This window comes from Stegodyphus dumicola, chromosome 4 (genome assembly GCF_044657685.1).
Source record: "Stegodyphus dumicola isolate Sdum_Otavi_A_Nest chromosome 4, ASM4465768v1".
Classification (NCBI taxonomy): Eukaryota; Metazoa; Arthropoda; class Arachnida; order Araneae; family Eresidae; genus Stegodyphus; species Stegodyphus dumicola.
In genome coordinates, this window is record NC_140771.1 from 14,708,348 (window position 1) to 14,721,812 (window position 13,465).

The following is a 13,465-nucleotide window of genomic DNA, read 5'->3' on the forward strand; positions in this document are numbered from 1 at the left end:
CCTGTCACTTTGATAAGCAAACAGTAAAAACGATATATCCCGAATACATACCCCGATTTGCTATACAGATAATCCCTTAGCAAGGGAAAAGTAAGGCTACTATACTACTATCTCTAGTAGCTCTGGGGAAAAATGTTACAGCTGTCTTCCTAGAGGAAGTACGTCATCGGATGACAACCATACTTTACTCTACCATAATAAGATGTATCTCCCTTTTTTGGCGTGAAGGCTGTTTTCCGAACAACATCCGACAGATTGTGATCGTTATACATTTTTTAATTCCCATAAACTCATCATTCAGTTTGTATCATTAGCTTAATTTTAATTTAAATAGGAGAACTCTTTTACGATATATTTATTTTGCTTAGTATTTCAAGGTAAATTTAGCGTATCACTTAAAATCTTCAATACGAGAAGAAACCGTGTATCTCGTGGTTGCAATTTTATCGTAAAAATGACGCAGTTACTAATCTGGCAACGAACTGTCGCATTGTGTTATTCAGTTTTAATGGTGCCACTTTTCTTTAATGCAAAGTTTCTGAAGAAATCTGCGTTGCCCATCGGTAAGTAGAAAATTTGTTCGACGGAGTGGTGATCATGTTTAGGGAATAATTTATGTTTGAAGAAACGTGTTTCAGAATGGAAACAAAGAGCGCATTAAATTTAAAAGTAAATTAGTGATATCTGCTTTGGTTTGAACTTGTATATTGCATAATTGTAAAGTTATCAGTCATGTTTTCGGAAGTTCGTATTAATGCTCAGAGAATATGCAGTTTTAAAGCGGTTTATTCATATGTATAATATAATAGAATATCTCAATGTGATTTGCTGTCTTCGAACTTATTGTGTTACAAATTGTATTAAAGAGAGTGTCGTGAGGCATTGTGTGTTATAAAATGGAAAAGTAAACAAAGTTTTAAAATTGGAAATAATTAATAATTTGTTTGTTGATGATATTCGTTCTTTGTTTCTTTAAGAAGTGCTAATCTCTGAAGATTCATTTTAAATTTGATTGTGGAAATATCTATAGCGGAAGTTAATGCGAAAACAATGGTTTCTTGGTGTTTATCTGTTTATAAAATATATATTCATTTCCATGATTGCCATTCAGATGCTATCTATTGAAATTTAATATGTTAAATAAGAATGAAGGGGGGAAAGTGTACAAAATTCTTAAATAATAGGGAGGGGAAATGAGCCTACAAATAGCATTTAGCTTTTGAAGTTATTAACATCTTATCTTTCCTGAAATTTATTATCATACAGTAAGTTTAGGTTTTAAAAGCCAGATGTTCATAAATTACCTTGCTATTTATTTGAGAAAGTGTAATGCATTTTTGGTTTGTGTTGTAGGGCTTAATTGGAATGCAAGCCGAGCTCAGTGGTGACCATCAGAAAGTTAAAATTCTTTAATATTGTGATTTTAAAAGAAAAAATGTAGTTAATATTTTTTAATTGTTTGTTTTTTCTTTATAGCCCACCTGTGTCATTACTTTAAAATTCAACGTGCATGCAAGAATATAGAACTTTGTATATATTACTGTAAAAAAAAAAAGGTAAGTATTTGCTTTAAATTAAAATGCTTAAGTGGAATGAGCTGAAATACCTGATTATCCATGCTAATATATTCTGCCAATGCATAGTCAATGGCTCTGTGTATCATAAGAAAGAATTTTTTTAATATACCATGTAATCAAGTGTTACAGCATTGAATTCTTGATCATGTCTTAAAATCTTCTTTCTCCAACATATTTGTAATTGACAAAATTGTTCTAGTTAGATACCGCACATTTTTTTTCTTTTCATTTTTAAATATTTGCAGGAACTGAAATATTATAGTTGCTGTTTGTTCTATCACCATGAAACAGGCAATTTATTGGGGGGGGCATTCTTATGATTGCTTATTATGCATATTCTTCTGAATACAATTCTTAATAGTAGGACATTAGCAATTAGCAAAGTGTCAGATACTTTTGAAGTATTACCACACATTTCTAGTGCTATATTCTTGCTTATTGGGCTATTTATTTTTTCATGCCTTTGGCTCAATAATGCTGAAATAGAATGATTAGGAATAGCAACAAAGAAAATTCTGTAATTTCATGACAAAAATCTTTCAAAAACAAATTGTGGTCGAAAAATAGTGCCTACATATATATATATATAATTTATTTCCTAAACAGTATTGATTAATTGATTATATTAACTAACTTTGCAGCAATTGCGCAAGTAATAATAACTTGTATTCGCACTAAATGGATTTAAGATCATACAACATTATATATATATATATATTTTCCTTTTTGCCAAAAATCAATTTTTATGATTTTTGTAGTATCCACAAATATTAATGCAAGGAAAAAATAAGAAGGAATTGGCACGTACCATCAACCATTCTGTTATGATTCATGTAAAGCAAGCCTTGGTTAATGAAATTCAATAGACGTTAACTTCTGACACTATAAGTAAATGAATTATATAGCATCAGTAATGGGAATGTGTGATTCAATAAACCACATTGGTGTTCGGAGACCTTTTTCATCCTGGCATGAACAAAAGTGACACTTGTTTATCTCTTGGAAAATTCCAAGCCGTTAAATTGATTGTAGTAATTAAAAACAATTAGATGAAAATTTTCGTTGTGTGAGTAATCGTTTAAACAGTTATTACCAGGAGGAAAGCCAACCAAATTAGCAATATCCAGTGTTTAAGAGGTATGCCAAAACAAACAAAAAAGCATTATGCTGAATGCCTCTCATGTTTGTGGAAAATTTCTGACAGAAGAGAAAGCAGCTACAAAACACAATTATTTTATATGTACTCAGGCATTACAGTTAAAGGTTGAATTTAAAACTTTTCAGGTCCTGCATTAAAGATGCAACATTAAAAACTTGCTGTTTGGGGGGAATTTCTTACTTTCCAGAATGTTCAGTAAAAAGTACATGAATGTCTGGAAGTTATACTGTAGTTATGCAAAGACAATTACGTAGTATATGTTAAAAAAGAAAAAGAAAAAAAAAAAAAATGATTTGTTGTTATTTTTCCTTCCAGCAAAAATTGTACTAAATGAAAATGCACAGTAAGCAATTTTGTAACTCATCTTCCCTCCCCCACCCCGAAGGTGAATTATTTTTATTTCATGTTGTTAAGACAAAAAACAACTGAAGCTTTTTTTCAACAGATCTTAAAAATTATAAAAACCAGTGCCTTTTTAAAAGAAATATTTTTACTTGAAATGATTCCCCTATTTTAAAAGAATTGTATGAAATTTTGTAGTGTTTGAGATAAGGTTTAATTAGAACATGGGGGAGTGAGAGAGGTAAATTTTCAGTTTTTAATCTAGGAAACATTTTGTCGTTCTAGAAATTATTATATAATAATTTATTTATTTCTACTTCTTGTTTAAATTTGGAAATTTAGATACCAAAAGGAGTATCAACCCATTGCTATTATCCCTTGATATACAGCATCAGAGATGAATTTTTCAGCCCTTGTGTCATTTTTCACTTTCTTGTATAAAGTAAAATTTGATGATGTTTTTGTATCTGTACGTAAGGATAGAATAAATGACTTGCTTTCCACAAACAAATTATAAAACTGATTTAAAATGGGAGATTTTTTTCATGGCATCTGTACATGTGAACGTATCTCACATAACTAAAAAACGAGTAGCTTCAGAACATTGAAATTTTGTATATAGAACTGCTATAACATGTAGATGTGCACCTTTTATTTTGGTTGCAATCGGCCGCACCAAAAGTATATAAATATATGTATATATATATCCAGTCCGTTACTTGGCTCAGTGAGCTCAGTTTCTTTATTTTTATATGTTTGTAAATTGTGCATAACCTGCATGCAATAATTATGGAATTATCAACAATTTAAAAGTTTTTTGAGTGTGGCTAGGCCTAATTTTTGATACTATAGCAGCCATGTTTGTTTACATTTGAAACTTAGCAGAATAGTGGATTTGTTGCCAATCTAGAGAAACTAAGCTTCACAACAGCAAAGCAATATCTTCTTTTATTATTGCGAATTAAATTATGCTTAATCCATTCTGGAATTATACATAAGTTATTAAACTATCCCATGTATTGACTCAGCATAGCATTCACAACAAATTAAATCAGTTTCTACACCTTCAGTATATTTTTGGCAAGTGAGATCGAAAGTAAACTTTCAATTTTGTGCACCAAAAAATCTGCCTTCTTCTCTGCTGGCCGAAATGCTCATTTTTGCATAGAATTAATAATTTTTGCATAGAATATTTTAAATTTTAATCTGCAGATACTTGTAAAGGTGTTTAAAAACTTTAAAGTGCAAAGAAATCTTTAGGTTATGCATTTTTTAAATAAATACTGAAAGTACTCATTATACAAAAATAGATGAATCAAGTTTTTGAGTAGCTAATCATGCCTCTATTGAGCATCTGATTAACTGGATATGTATTGGTGACAGCAGGCAGTGCTAACTTGGATCTACTCTGTGGGTTTTCTGTACAACAGAATATGTATCTGGAATGGGTCCTTTCTTACATTGGCCTGATTGCTAATAAACATACAGATATAGTCACCAAAATTGTCTTTATAGATCGTATTCACATTTAATGTATTTTTAACGCATAATCTTTGATAACACGTTATAGTCTTGAAGAAAAATAGCTGATAATAAAATTTGGACCTCTTCTTCTGATCATCTGTGGTATCATAGGACACTCTTACATTCAAAGATGACAAATCTGCAGATGGTCTTTTTCTTTGTCTATTTTAGACTTTTCTGTTTTTTTTTTTTTTTTTTTTTTTTTTTTTTTTTTTGATATTGTTCTCTTCAAGCTTGATTTTTCCTTAGATTCTATGAAGACACATGGACTTGCTCTAATTTTGGTAGACCACTTAACAACTAAGTAACAATTGCAATGCAAGAATGTTTTACTAAATAAATATATGATTTCTTGTATATAAAAATTATTCTACACAAATAACCTTTGCTGGGAATTGTTAGTTGAGGAACTGGAAAATAAATTAATGTGGATCATGCTTTTTTTTTTTTTTTTTTATCTAACCTGAATGATACATGGATAATCAGTGCATAATTTTTTTATTAATTTAACTTCATACAGTTCCTGTCATAAATTTAGCTAGTTGTCTGATGTTTGTTGGAAATAGCATTTTCCTAGTACAGTCAAAATTCGTTAATCCGGACTCGTCGGGACTTCCGCAATTCCAGATTATTGATTTTTCCGGATTATAGATCATCAGTTTAAATCTGGTAAGATGGCATGCAGAAATTAAAAATATGAAACCGTAATTTATGAAATAAAGAACAATTATGATCTAAAGGGTATCAAAATTTACAAAAAAAAAAAAAAAAAAAAAAAAGCTTATTATTTATTTGTTTACTTTATTAAACATTTCTTTCAATGAAAGTTGTTTAAGTTGCTTCATTTTTTATGTTATAATACATTCTCTTTAATTCTATAAACAGACACAATTTCTTGTTCAGTTACAAAGTTCTGCTGTTCAAGTCCTATAATTGCTGTGTCTACCGACTAATTTGTCAATCGAAATTTTTTCGTTTTCAATAACCTCTGTTACTTTCTTCGCTATCGGAAGCGAATTATAATGACGAGGAATTTGATTTAAATCATATCAAAGACGGAGTACATTGAGATGAAATACTACATTTAGTAAGGAATTATAAGCCAAATAAAATAATAACATCTGCCCTGAAGATAAGGATAGTGCTGACAGATCAACTTCCAATTCATTGCGCGGGGTTAAAGATAAACAAAGTTTAGATAAACAAACACTAAAGTTTAGATAAACAAAGGATATGCCTTTATCCATTTTTTGTAGCAATTCCACTTTTTGTTTAATGAACTTCGAAACATACTTTTGCTTTGTAGATCCTTTACATATAAATAAATATATATCAGAAATTCTATTTGACATAATCGAAAGTTCAAGCTTACTTTTATTAAATTGCTCTAACAGTCTGCAAAAAATAATAAGCTAGATCCAATTCGAAGATTAAGGAACAACGCAATCTGCAACATAACTGAAATAAATAAATAGATAATTTTAGCTTAGCTTATACCATCTGTTATACCATAAACGTGCACTCGTAAACGTATTTTGCGCACGTGCATAAGCATATTCGCAGCTGTAAAGGTCTTACGCACATGGGTCAACGCGACGCATGCGCAGAAAGTTTGTAGCTGTTAGGTCCGGATTATGGGTGTCCGAATTAATGACTTTTGACTGCATTAAAAAATAGAATTTGATAATTTAAAATATTTATTTATTTTGTGTATTGTATAGTGTTTTATTTTTTTAAGTGAGTGCAGCTAATATAATTTCTAAAATAAAATAGAGATTATTATTAAACTAAATATACAAAATGATAGCTGCTATGTCTGTTTAGGAAGCATGTAATTAGTTTGTGTATTCTTCCTTAAATATTGATATAAATTTCTGCTTGAATTCTCTGTAATTTATTAGTAGTCAAAAATAATTAGTAATAGATATTTAAAAGAGTGTCCTTTTAGTATAAGGCTAAGTAATTAAGAAGGGACAAATAGCTTATAACTCTTTGTCATTTCTGTACAGTGGCTACAAAGAAAATGATTTATGTTTTATTCTGTTAGTTTAAATGAAAAAGAAAACCTCTGCTCATCCAAGAAGGCAGTTTGGTGTGACAAAACTGAAATGTAATTAAAATAACCTATATAAGTAAGTAATTAGATAAAATATTTAGGTTGTTTTCACGTACCAGGCATTGAAATAATAATGTTGCATAAATTAAGCATTTAGATCCTTAATTTTAGGGCTTTAATATTTTATATGCCTATATCAAGCATTTGATTAATTTAACTAAGCATTTGATAAATGAATAACTTTTTTAAAATTTCAATTTAGTTCTGGGAAATCTTAATTCATTATTTCTGTAAGGACTAAGGTACATGGCATGCAAATAAAATGGGCCATAGGATATTATTTAATGTGTTGGAAAATTATTAATATTGATTTACAAAATATCAACACTAATTTCATCATAAAAGCAGTGAATTAATTATATATTTTATTTTAATATTGTGAAAGTCTTTAAGGAGATGTATTTTAATTTTTGCAAAATACCTGAGTTTTTAAATCTCTGCATATGTAAAATTTTCAACTGTTTTGTCAGACTTGTGAAGGCTATGAAAAACTTACTTTTGCCTTCTTTAAACTGATTACAATTCTTTAGTGTGCTAACAGTACAAAATGGATACTGAAATGAAATCCAAGATGTTAATTTTGTTGTAATTTTGTTAATTTGTTGTAATTAATGTTGTAAAGCACTTATATTTTATGTGTTGATAATAAATCCAAACAAAACATTATGTTGACTTTTGAGCAGGTAACTAGGAAATACTGTTAATTCACCCAGTGTTCTATTCTGGGCTGTTGAGTAGGTTGGCTGTATGATATTTTTGTAGTTTTTCTCATGTATAACATAAGCAGAGGTAATTTATACTGAAAGGTTATCTATAAAGACATTGTCATAGGTAGTCATTTCTTGCATATTTTTACATTCAAATAATCTAGTCAAATGCAATACAGTTGACTGGCAGTCTTTCTTTCAATGTAGCTCTTATTACTGGTATGTGTAGACCAGTAATCTTATTACTGGTATGTGTAGTCATTGTTTCTCAAACTCTTATTGTATAATGATTGATATTCCTGCTTTAAATATGTCTTTTGGCTGAGAACTGTTTTATTCTGAATGGAAAAATGTAAGGTACTTCTTGTATGCATCAGCTGGTCGCAAAATTATTTGGTGATGCTTCAGGCCTTGCTTAACTAAAAAGTGAAGGCCGATAACTGAAACTGTATTTATTATTGATTTTGGAGTATTCATCCATTCCTAAGTGTATTGTGCAAAATCAAATTTGTATCAAGGTTTAATAATGTTTCTCAAATGGTAAAGAACAGACTTCACTTTTATAATTATTCCAATTTACAGTATACAAGTGACATTTCGAATTGTCTGTGCATTGTTTATGTTTCGGATATTGTTGTTATATTTGCTGTTTTAAATCTCTCACCAGCATTGGTAAACATGAATCTCTTGTCAGCAGACAAAATTTTATGTTATTATTGCAGAATATTTGATATTATTTTGAATTCTACTTTTAGATATTCACACTTGGAAATATTTTTCAGTTCTTAAGTTTTTGCATTTGGGTGTAGCATTTTAGATTGTAATGTTGGTAACAAAATAACTAGGATGATATTCCTAGATTAAAGCTAGCATGCATTTTTCCCCTTCAGATTCCAATATCTGTACCTTTTACCAGCACCTACTTCGAGGAATCTCTGGCTGTTTCACCAGAGGGTAAAAAAGAGGTCTCTCACTTCTGGAGTTTGCACAAAGTTGTCACCAAATAAGCACAGTTATGATAAACTGTTAGAAAGAAAATTACATGCATGGTGATCCAACATTGGGAAGTTCTGTTTCTTATCAACCTGCTTACTTGAGAAATATGCAGAACTGAAATTAGTGGTGCATTCTCTTTATGTGATTTGACTTTATTCTCTTGATGTGATCTTTAATGTGAGTAAATATTTTCAAACATCTATGCATTACCAAAATGGAGAAAAACCTATTGGAACTATTTAAAAAATTCTAAATGGCTTTAGGATCAGTATATCAGTTGAAAAATGTAGGATAAGAGTCACGTAGTTCCTCTTTTATGCTGATTTTCGTGGATAAGCATTTTAAAAATTATTTTGAGTAGTTTTGGAAAAGTTGGCAGACACATGTAAGAGAAAAATATGCAGCTATAAATTATATGATAACCTTCTTCCCTTTTCCCTCTGGACTATAAATCTGCATCATGATTTCCAGGATAGAAGAGCTTTTTCTAAGATTTACATGGGTATTGATTTCAATCAGTGTTGCCAGAAAAGTTCAACTAAAGTAGCAAATGATCACGTGATTTTTGTGACGTCATAGTTACGCCAGGTGCACATGACCGCTGATGTCATCATAAATTTACTGTTTATTGGTTCTCAGTTACAGACTGAGTTCAATTTTTAGTCTTTTTAATTACATATCTTAGCTTTAACTAAAATTTTAAAACTATATTGCTCATTTTCAACTGTTTAAATATCCATATCTTTTTTAATTAATTCTCATTTAATTTAGGTTTCAAATTTTAAATTAATTTGCAGATATCCATTCTTAAGAGATTACTTACGTTTAGACTTTTAGCTCTTTTGTATTAAATTTTTTGAATTAGCATTTAATTTTTTTTTAATTCTTTTTTTTTTTTTTTTTTTTTTTTATCCTTAATTGTGAACATTTTAATTAAGGAATGCTTTTTCAGTTGAGTGTTTCCGTTCTGTGGTGAATTTATTTCAGATTCTTATTACTTAAGTAATAAGAAAGCCTTTTTCTTTTCCATTGCTTAGTTCTTAGCAATATTATAATCAGGACTATAAATTTCATTTATTTCTTTTTTTAGGTACTAAAATATATGGCACACAAGCTGCAAGTTCTTTGGTTCAATTCATTAGCACCTTAGAAGACGGGGGAACTGACTTGAAAACAAAATGCATGGGGGACGAGGGAGGGTGGTGAAAGGGCCGAAGCATTTATTTCCCCATTTTACTTTTATCACTTCCCTTACCCCTTTCTCGTTATATCAGCATCAGGCTGTGCAGCTTTGAAAAGGAATGCCAGCATCTAAATAACATTGCCATCTGTCAACTTCTAATTAAGCCTAAATAAACTATTTTTAATATAAATTATATGTAATTGATAAATTATTTTAAAATGAAAGCATTTTAAGATATATTAAAAAAAGCTTTGAAGTTGCAAAAAATAGCATCAGAAAATGACGGATGTTGCAAATACTAAAGTTTTAGTAGCACAAGTGTGTCAAAAGTCGCAAATTTGCACAAAATCGCATGATCTGGCTTCTGGAGCAGATTTCAATTCCTCCTCTAGTACTTTCCACTTTCCATCAGCTGTGAATGGTTTGCACCTAGAAAGAGCTCTTTTCAAGAGACTCATATAGACATAATAATCTATAGGTGAAATAACAGTTGACTTTGCAGGAATAGGTTGAAAAGGGATGTAGGCAATACGTATGTCAGTCTTCATTTTTTCAAGGGATGCAACGATACTTTTTGAAGTACGACTTGTTGCTTTGTCTTAATGAAATTTCACCCTTTGAAAGTCATTGGGATAAAGAAATGGAATTCCTTCTGATCGTATGTAAAATTTTCTCTCGGTGGTATTTTGTTGATTTTAATATTTTTTCCCACTCTTCTTATTTTTAATTTTCCATAATAAGATAATCCTGTGTCAATCATAAACCTGTTACTGAAATATTTTTTTGCATTGACAGAACCAGGTTTCTAATTTTTTCCCCCTTTGTTTTCAATAATAAATAGACATTTTTTGTTGCAGTCATTCAGGTAAATCTATGCTTTACCAAGGGTCACAGTGTATTTTCATTTATCTCCTGCTAAATAATTTTCATACAGGGTTGTACAAATTGTTCTGCATTGAGCCACATGCCTCAGTAATATCTGGTGAACACGATGTGTTTTAACTTTTTTTAAGTTGTAAATCTTAGTTTATTATTTTATTTATTGTTGCCAAGCAATAGAAGCAGTATGCACAGTTTTGGCGTATTTGTTTGGAACGTTCTTTGTATGTAGAAGTAATGGTTGATGGTTTTTCCCTTTCTGATTAAAAATGTTGCCTATTTCACACTTCAAAATTTTAATGCCATGGATTTCTCAATGTTTTTTAATTATAGAATAGGAATATTTCTTTCATAAAATGCAAAAAAACATATCCTTTAATCCATAGCTTGTTTACATATGAAATGTTCAAAGAATAAATTTAAAAATAGCAGACAATATTTAAATTAATAATAAACTGCTGCTAGAAATTTTTATTCCAAAACATTTTCTTTTCTGTAATTCTCTATTGAAATTATTCTAAAAATGTGTAAATGCCTTTTGTAATTTTTTAGATAGAAATTACAAAAATTAAAGATAAGTAAAAATTTCAAAATAATTACTTCATTATTATGGGCTTTGAATATGCAACAAAAATTCATTAATAAAAGTAGTTTATTAACATTAGATTCAGGCATTCCCAAAAACTAGACATTCAAAAATATATATAATTTTCTACCACTTCCCAGTAGTACATATATTTTCCCTAGAATTTGGTAATGGAACAGAAGATACTAAATGAAATTCTAAATACATTGAGTTTGTGTTATCTTTTATTGCTTTTAAAGAAAAAATTATATATATACATTTTATATTTTACTGTATTCTTTTTTTTCCTTTCTTTTCCAGAAATATTAATTTCAAGACTAACTCAAACTAGAAATTTCTGTATGAATTGATATTTATATGAAACTGTTGACTTAGTTTTGGATTAATAGAGCAAATATGGATATTCAAAACATGACTTATGAAATGCAGCAGGAACGGCCACATGGATGTGATATCTGTGGTAAGAGATTTAAAAAGGGAAATCAATTAAGGCAACATTTGATAATCCATAAACCACCTGATAAACGTCCATATAGTTGTTATATATGTGAAAAAACTTTTAATCGATCTCACCATCTAAAGCTTCATGTAATTGCTCATACAAAGCAAAGTCCATATAGATGTGAAATATGTGGTAGAGGCTGCAACCAGATGAGCAACCTTAGACGTCATTTGCAGACACATGAAGCTGAAAGAAATCATGTATGTGAATACTGTGGAAAAACCTACGTGGAAGAAGCTACGCTGCAGAAGCACATGCTCAAACATACTCAGAAGAATATATTTCAGTGTGATTCTTGTGATAAAACTTTTTATAAAGCTGGAAACTTGGAAAAGCATGCCTTAGTTCATAATGCAGATCGGCCATATATGTGTACCCTGTGTAATAAAGGTTTTGTTAGAGAAAGTAGCTTGAAACAGCATTTGGTAACTCATACAGAAGATGAACCACACAGTTGCGATGTATGTGGACGTCGCTTTCGCCGGCTGGGAAATTTCGAAAATCATTTGATTACGCATACTGGGTATACTCCACATGTCTGTGATATTTGTGGGAAAAAGTTTTTACAAATAGGAAGTTATAGGCGCCATCTACGTACTCATAATGAAGTGTTAAAAGAAGCCACCCGTATTAAACTAGAAGGAACGGTTGGTGATGAGATGTACATATTACAGGATGATGGTGATATGGATGATGATGATGACGACGACGATAATTCAAATATGTTGGCTCCAGAAGTTTCTATTCGGGAATATGATGGAGAAAATGTGGTATTAAATGCTGTAGAAGCTGATGCACTTATGATTACTGAACCAGATGGACAAGGTAATGTGACTGTAATAGGATCTGCATGTTCAATGGAAGGAATTCAGAACATAAGTCATGATGGGAAAGAATATTATTTAATTGAAGTGAAAGAATGCTCTTCAGAAAACGGGGAATGCGAGACTAAAGTATTTGAATAAATGTTAATATTTTGACTTCTTGCCAAAACAAATTTGTGCAAAATTAGCTTTCTGTTCTGAAAATAAATTTAGTTTAAAATTGTTGCTTCAAGTTATTATGAATAATAACACCTCAAAAATGCTACACTAAGAATTTATACTATCTTCAAAGAATTCTATTAAGTTTTGGAAGAGGAAAGTAAATATCACGCAGTTTAATAATTTCAGTTTTCCCAAGAAATAAATAAATAAAATTTTAAACATTTTAAGAAAAATTAGAGGAGTTATGGATTTCCATTAGTTCTGATGTTTCTGCTCTTTTAAATATTACAACATCAAAAATTGTTTAAACTTCAGAATTACAAATTAATGTTTTAAAAAGAAGTACAGTGTCCTCATAATGTAAAATGATCATCTGTAGTACACCATAGCAAATAATTGTGATCTTGAAAATAAAAATGGAATTCATAATTGTACCTTACTATATAAGCTACCTCTTTATGGATTATTGGCAAATTAATTTGCAAAATTTAAGTATTCTGGTAGTAAAAAAATAATTTTAAATTTGTACTAATCAATATATAAAAATTTACTTTTTGTTGCATTATTTGCTTCAATTGTTATATATCTAATTAGACACAACATTTCCTATGAATAAACTAAAGTGGGTTATAAGTTATTAATTTCATTTCAAACTCCTGTTTTACTATTTTTCATTAACAGCAAATATTTATGGAAGCTTTCAGTAATAGTAAAATAAATATCCCCCCTAATTTTCATGGAGTCATTATGAAATTAAAAGGAATCTTACATGGCAAAATAGATTATACATAACATTTTTAAATATAAATTTAAACAAATTTAAATTCTTAATACGTTAAAAAAAATTAATTCTAAAAAAGGAAAAAAGCCAAAATATTTTTTTTTAAACTTTTATACATATTTGTTAA

The 13,465-nt window shown here is 29.6% G+C and overlaps 1 protein-coding gene across 6 annotated transcripts; it reads left to right on the plus strand.

Moving 5' to 3' along the window:
• The first annotated feature begins 450 nt into the window (after positions 1-450).
• LOC118189494 (uncharacterized) lies at positions 451-12,620 on the plus strand. Of its 6 annotated transcripts, none has more exons than XM_035360104.2 (4): positions 451-563; positions 1,477-1,556; positions 6,650-6,734; positions 11,370-12,620. In XM_035360104.2, the coding sequence occupies exon 4, from the start codon at positions 11,466-11,468 to the stop codon at positions 12,534-12,536; it is 1,071 nt and encodes a 356-aa protein (XP_035215995.1). In that variant the 5' UTR covers positions 451-563; positions 1,477-1,556; positions 6,650-6,734; positions 11,370-11,465; the 3' UTR covers positions 12,537-12,620. The 6 variants fall into 6 exon arrangements, with proteins under 6 accessions (XP_035215995.1, XP_035215999.1, XP_035215996.1 ...); XM_035360105.2 differs by lacking the exon at positions 451-563 and adding an exon at positions 600-669; XM_035360106.2 differs by lacking the exon at positions 451-563 and adding an exon at positions 711-904.
• Positions 12,621-13,465: the final 845 nt, after the last annotated feature.

Bases quoted from the DNA above. Each gene is read 5' to 3' on its own strand.
- LOC118189494 (XM_035360104.2), top strand. From the start codon at position 11,466: ATGGATATTCAAAACATGACTTATGAAATGCAGCAGGAACGGCCACAT.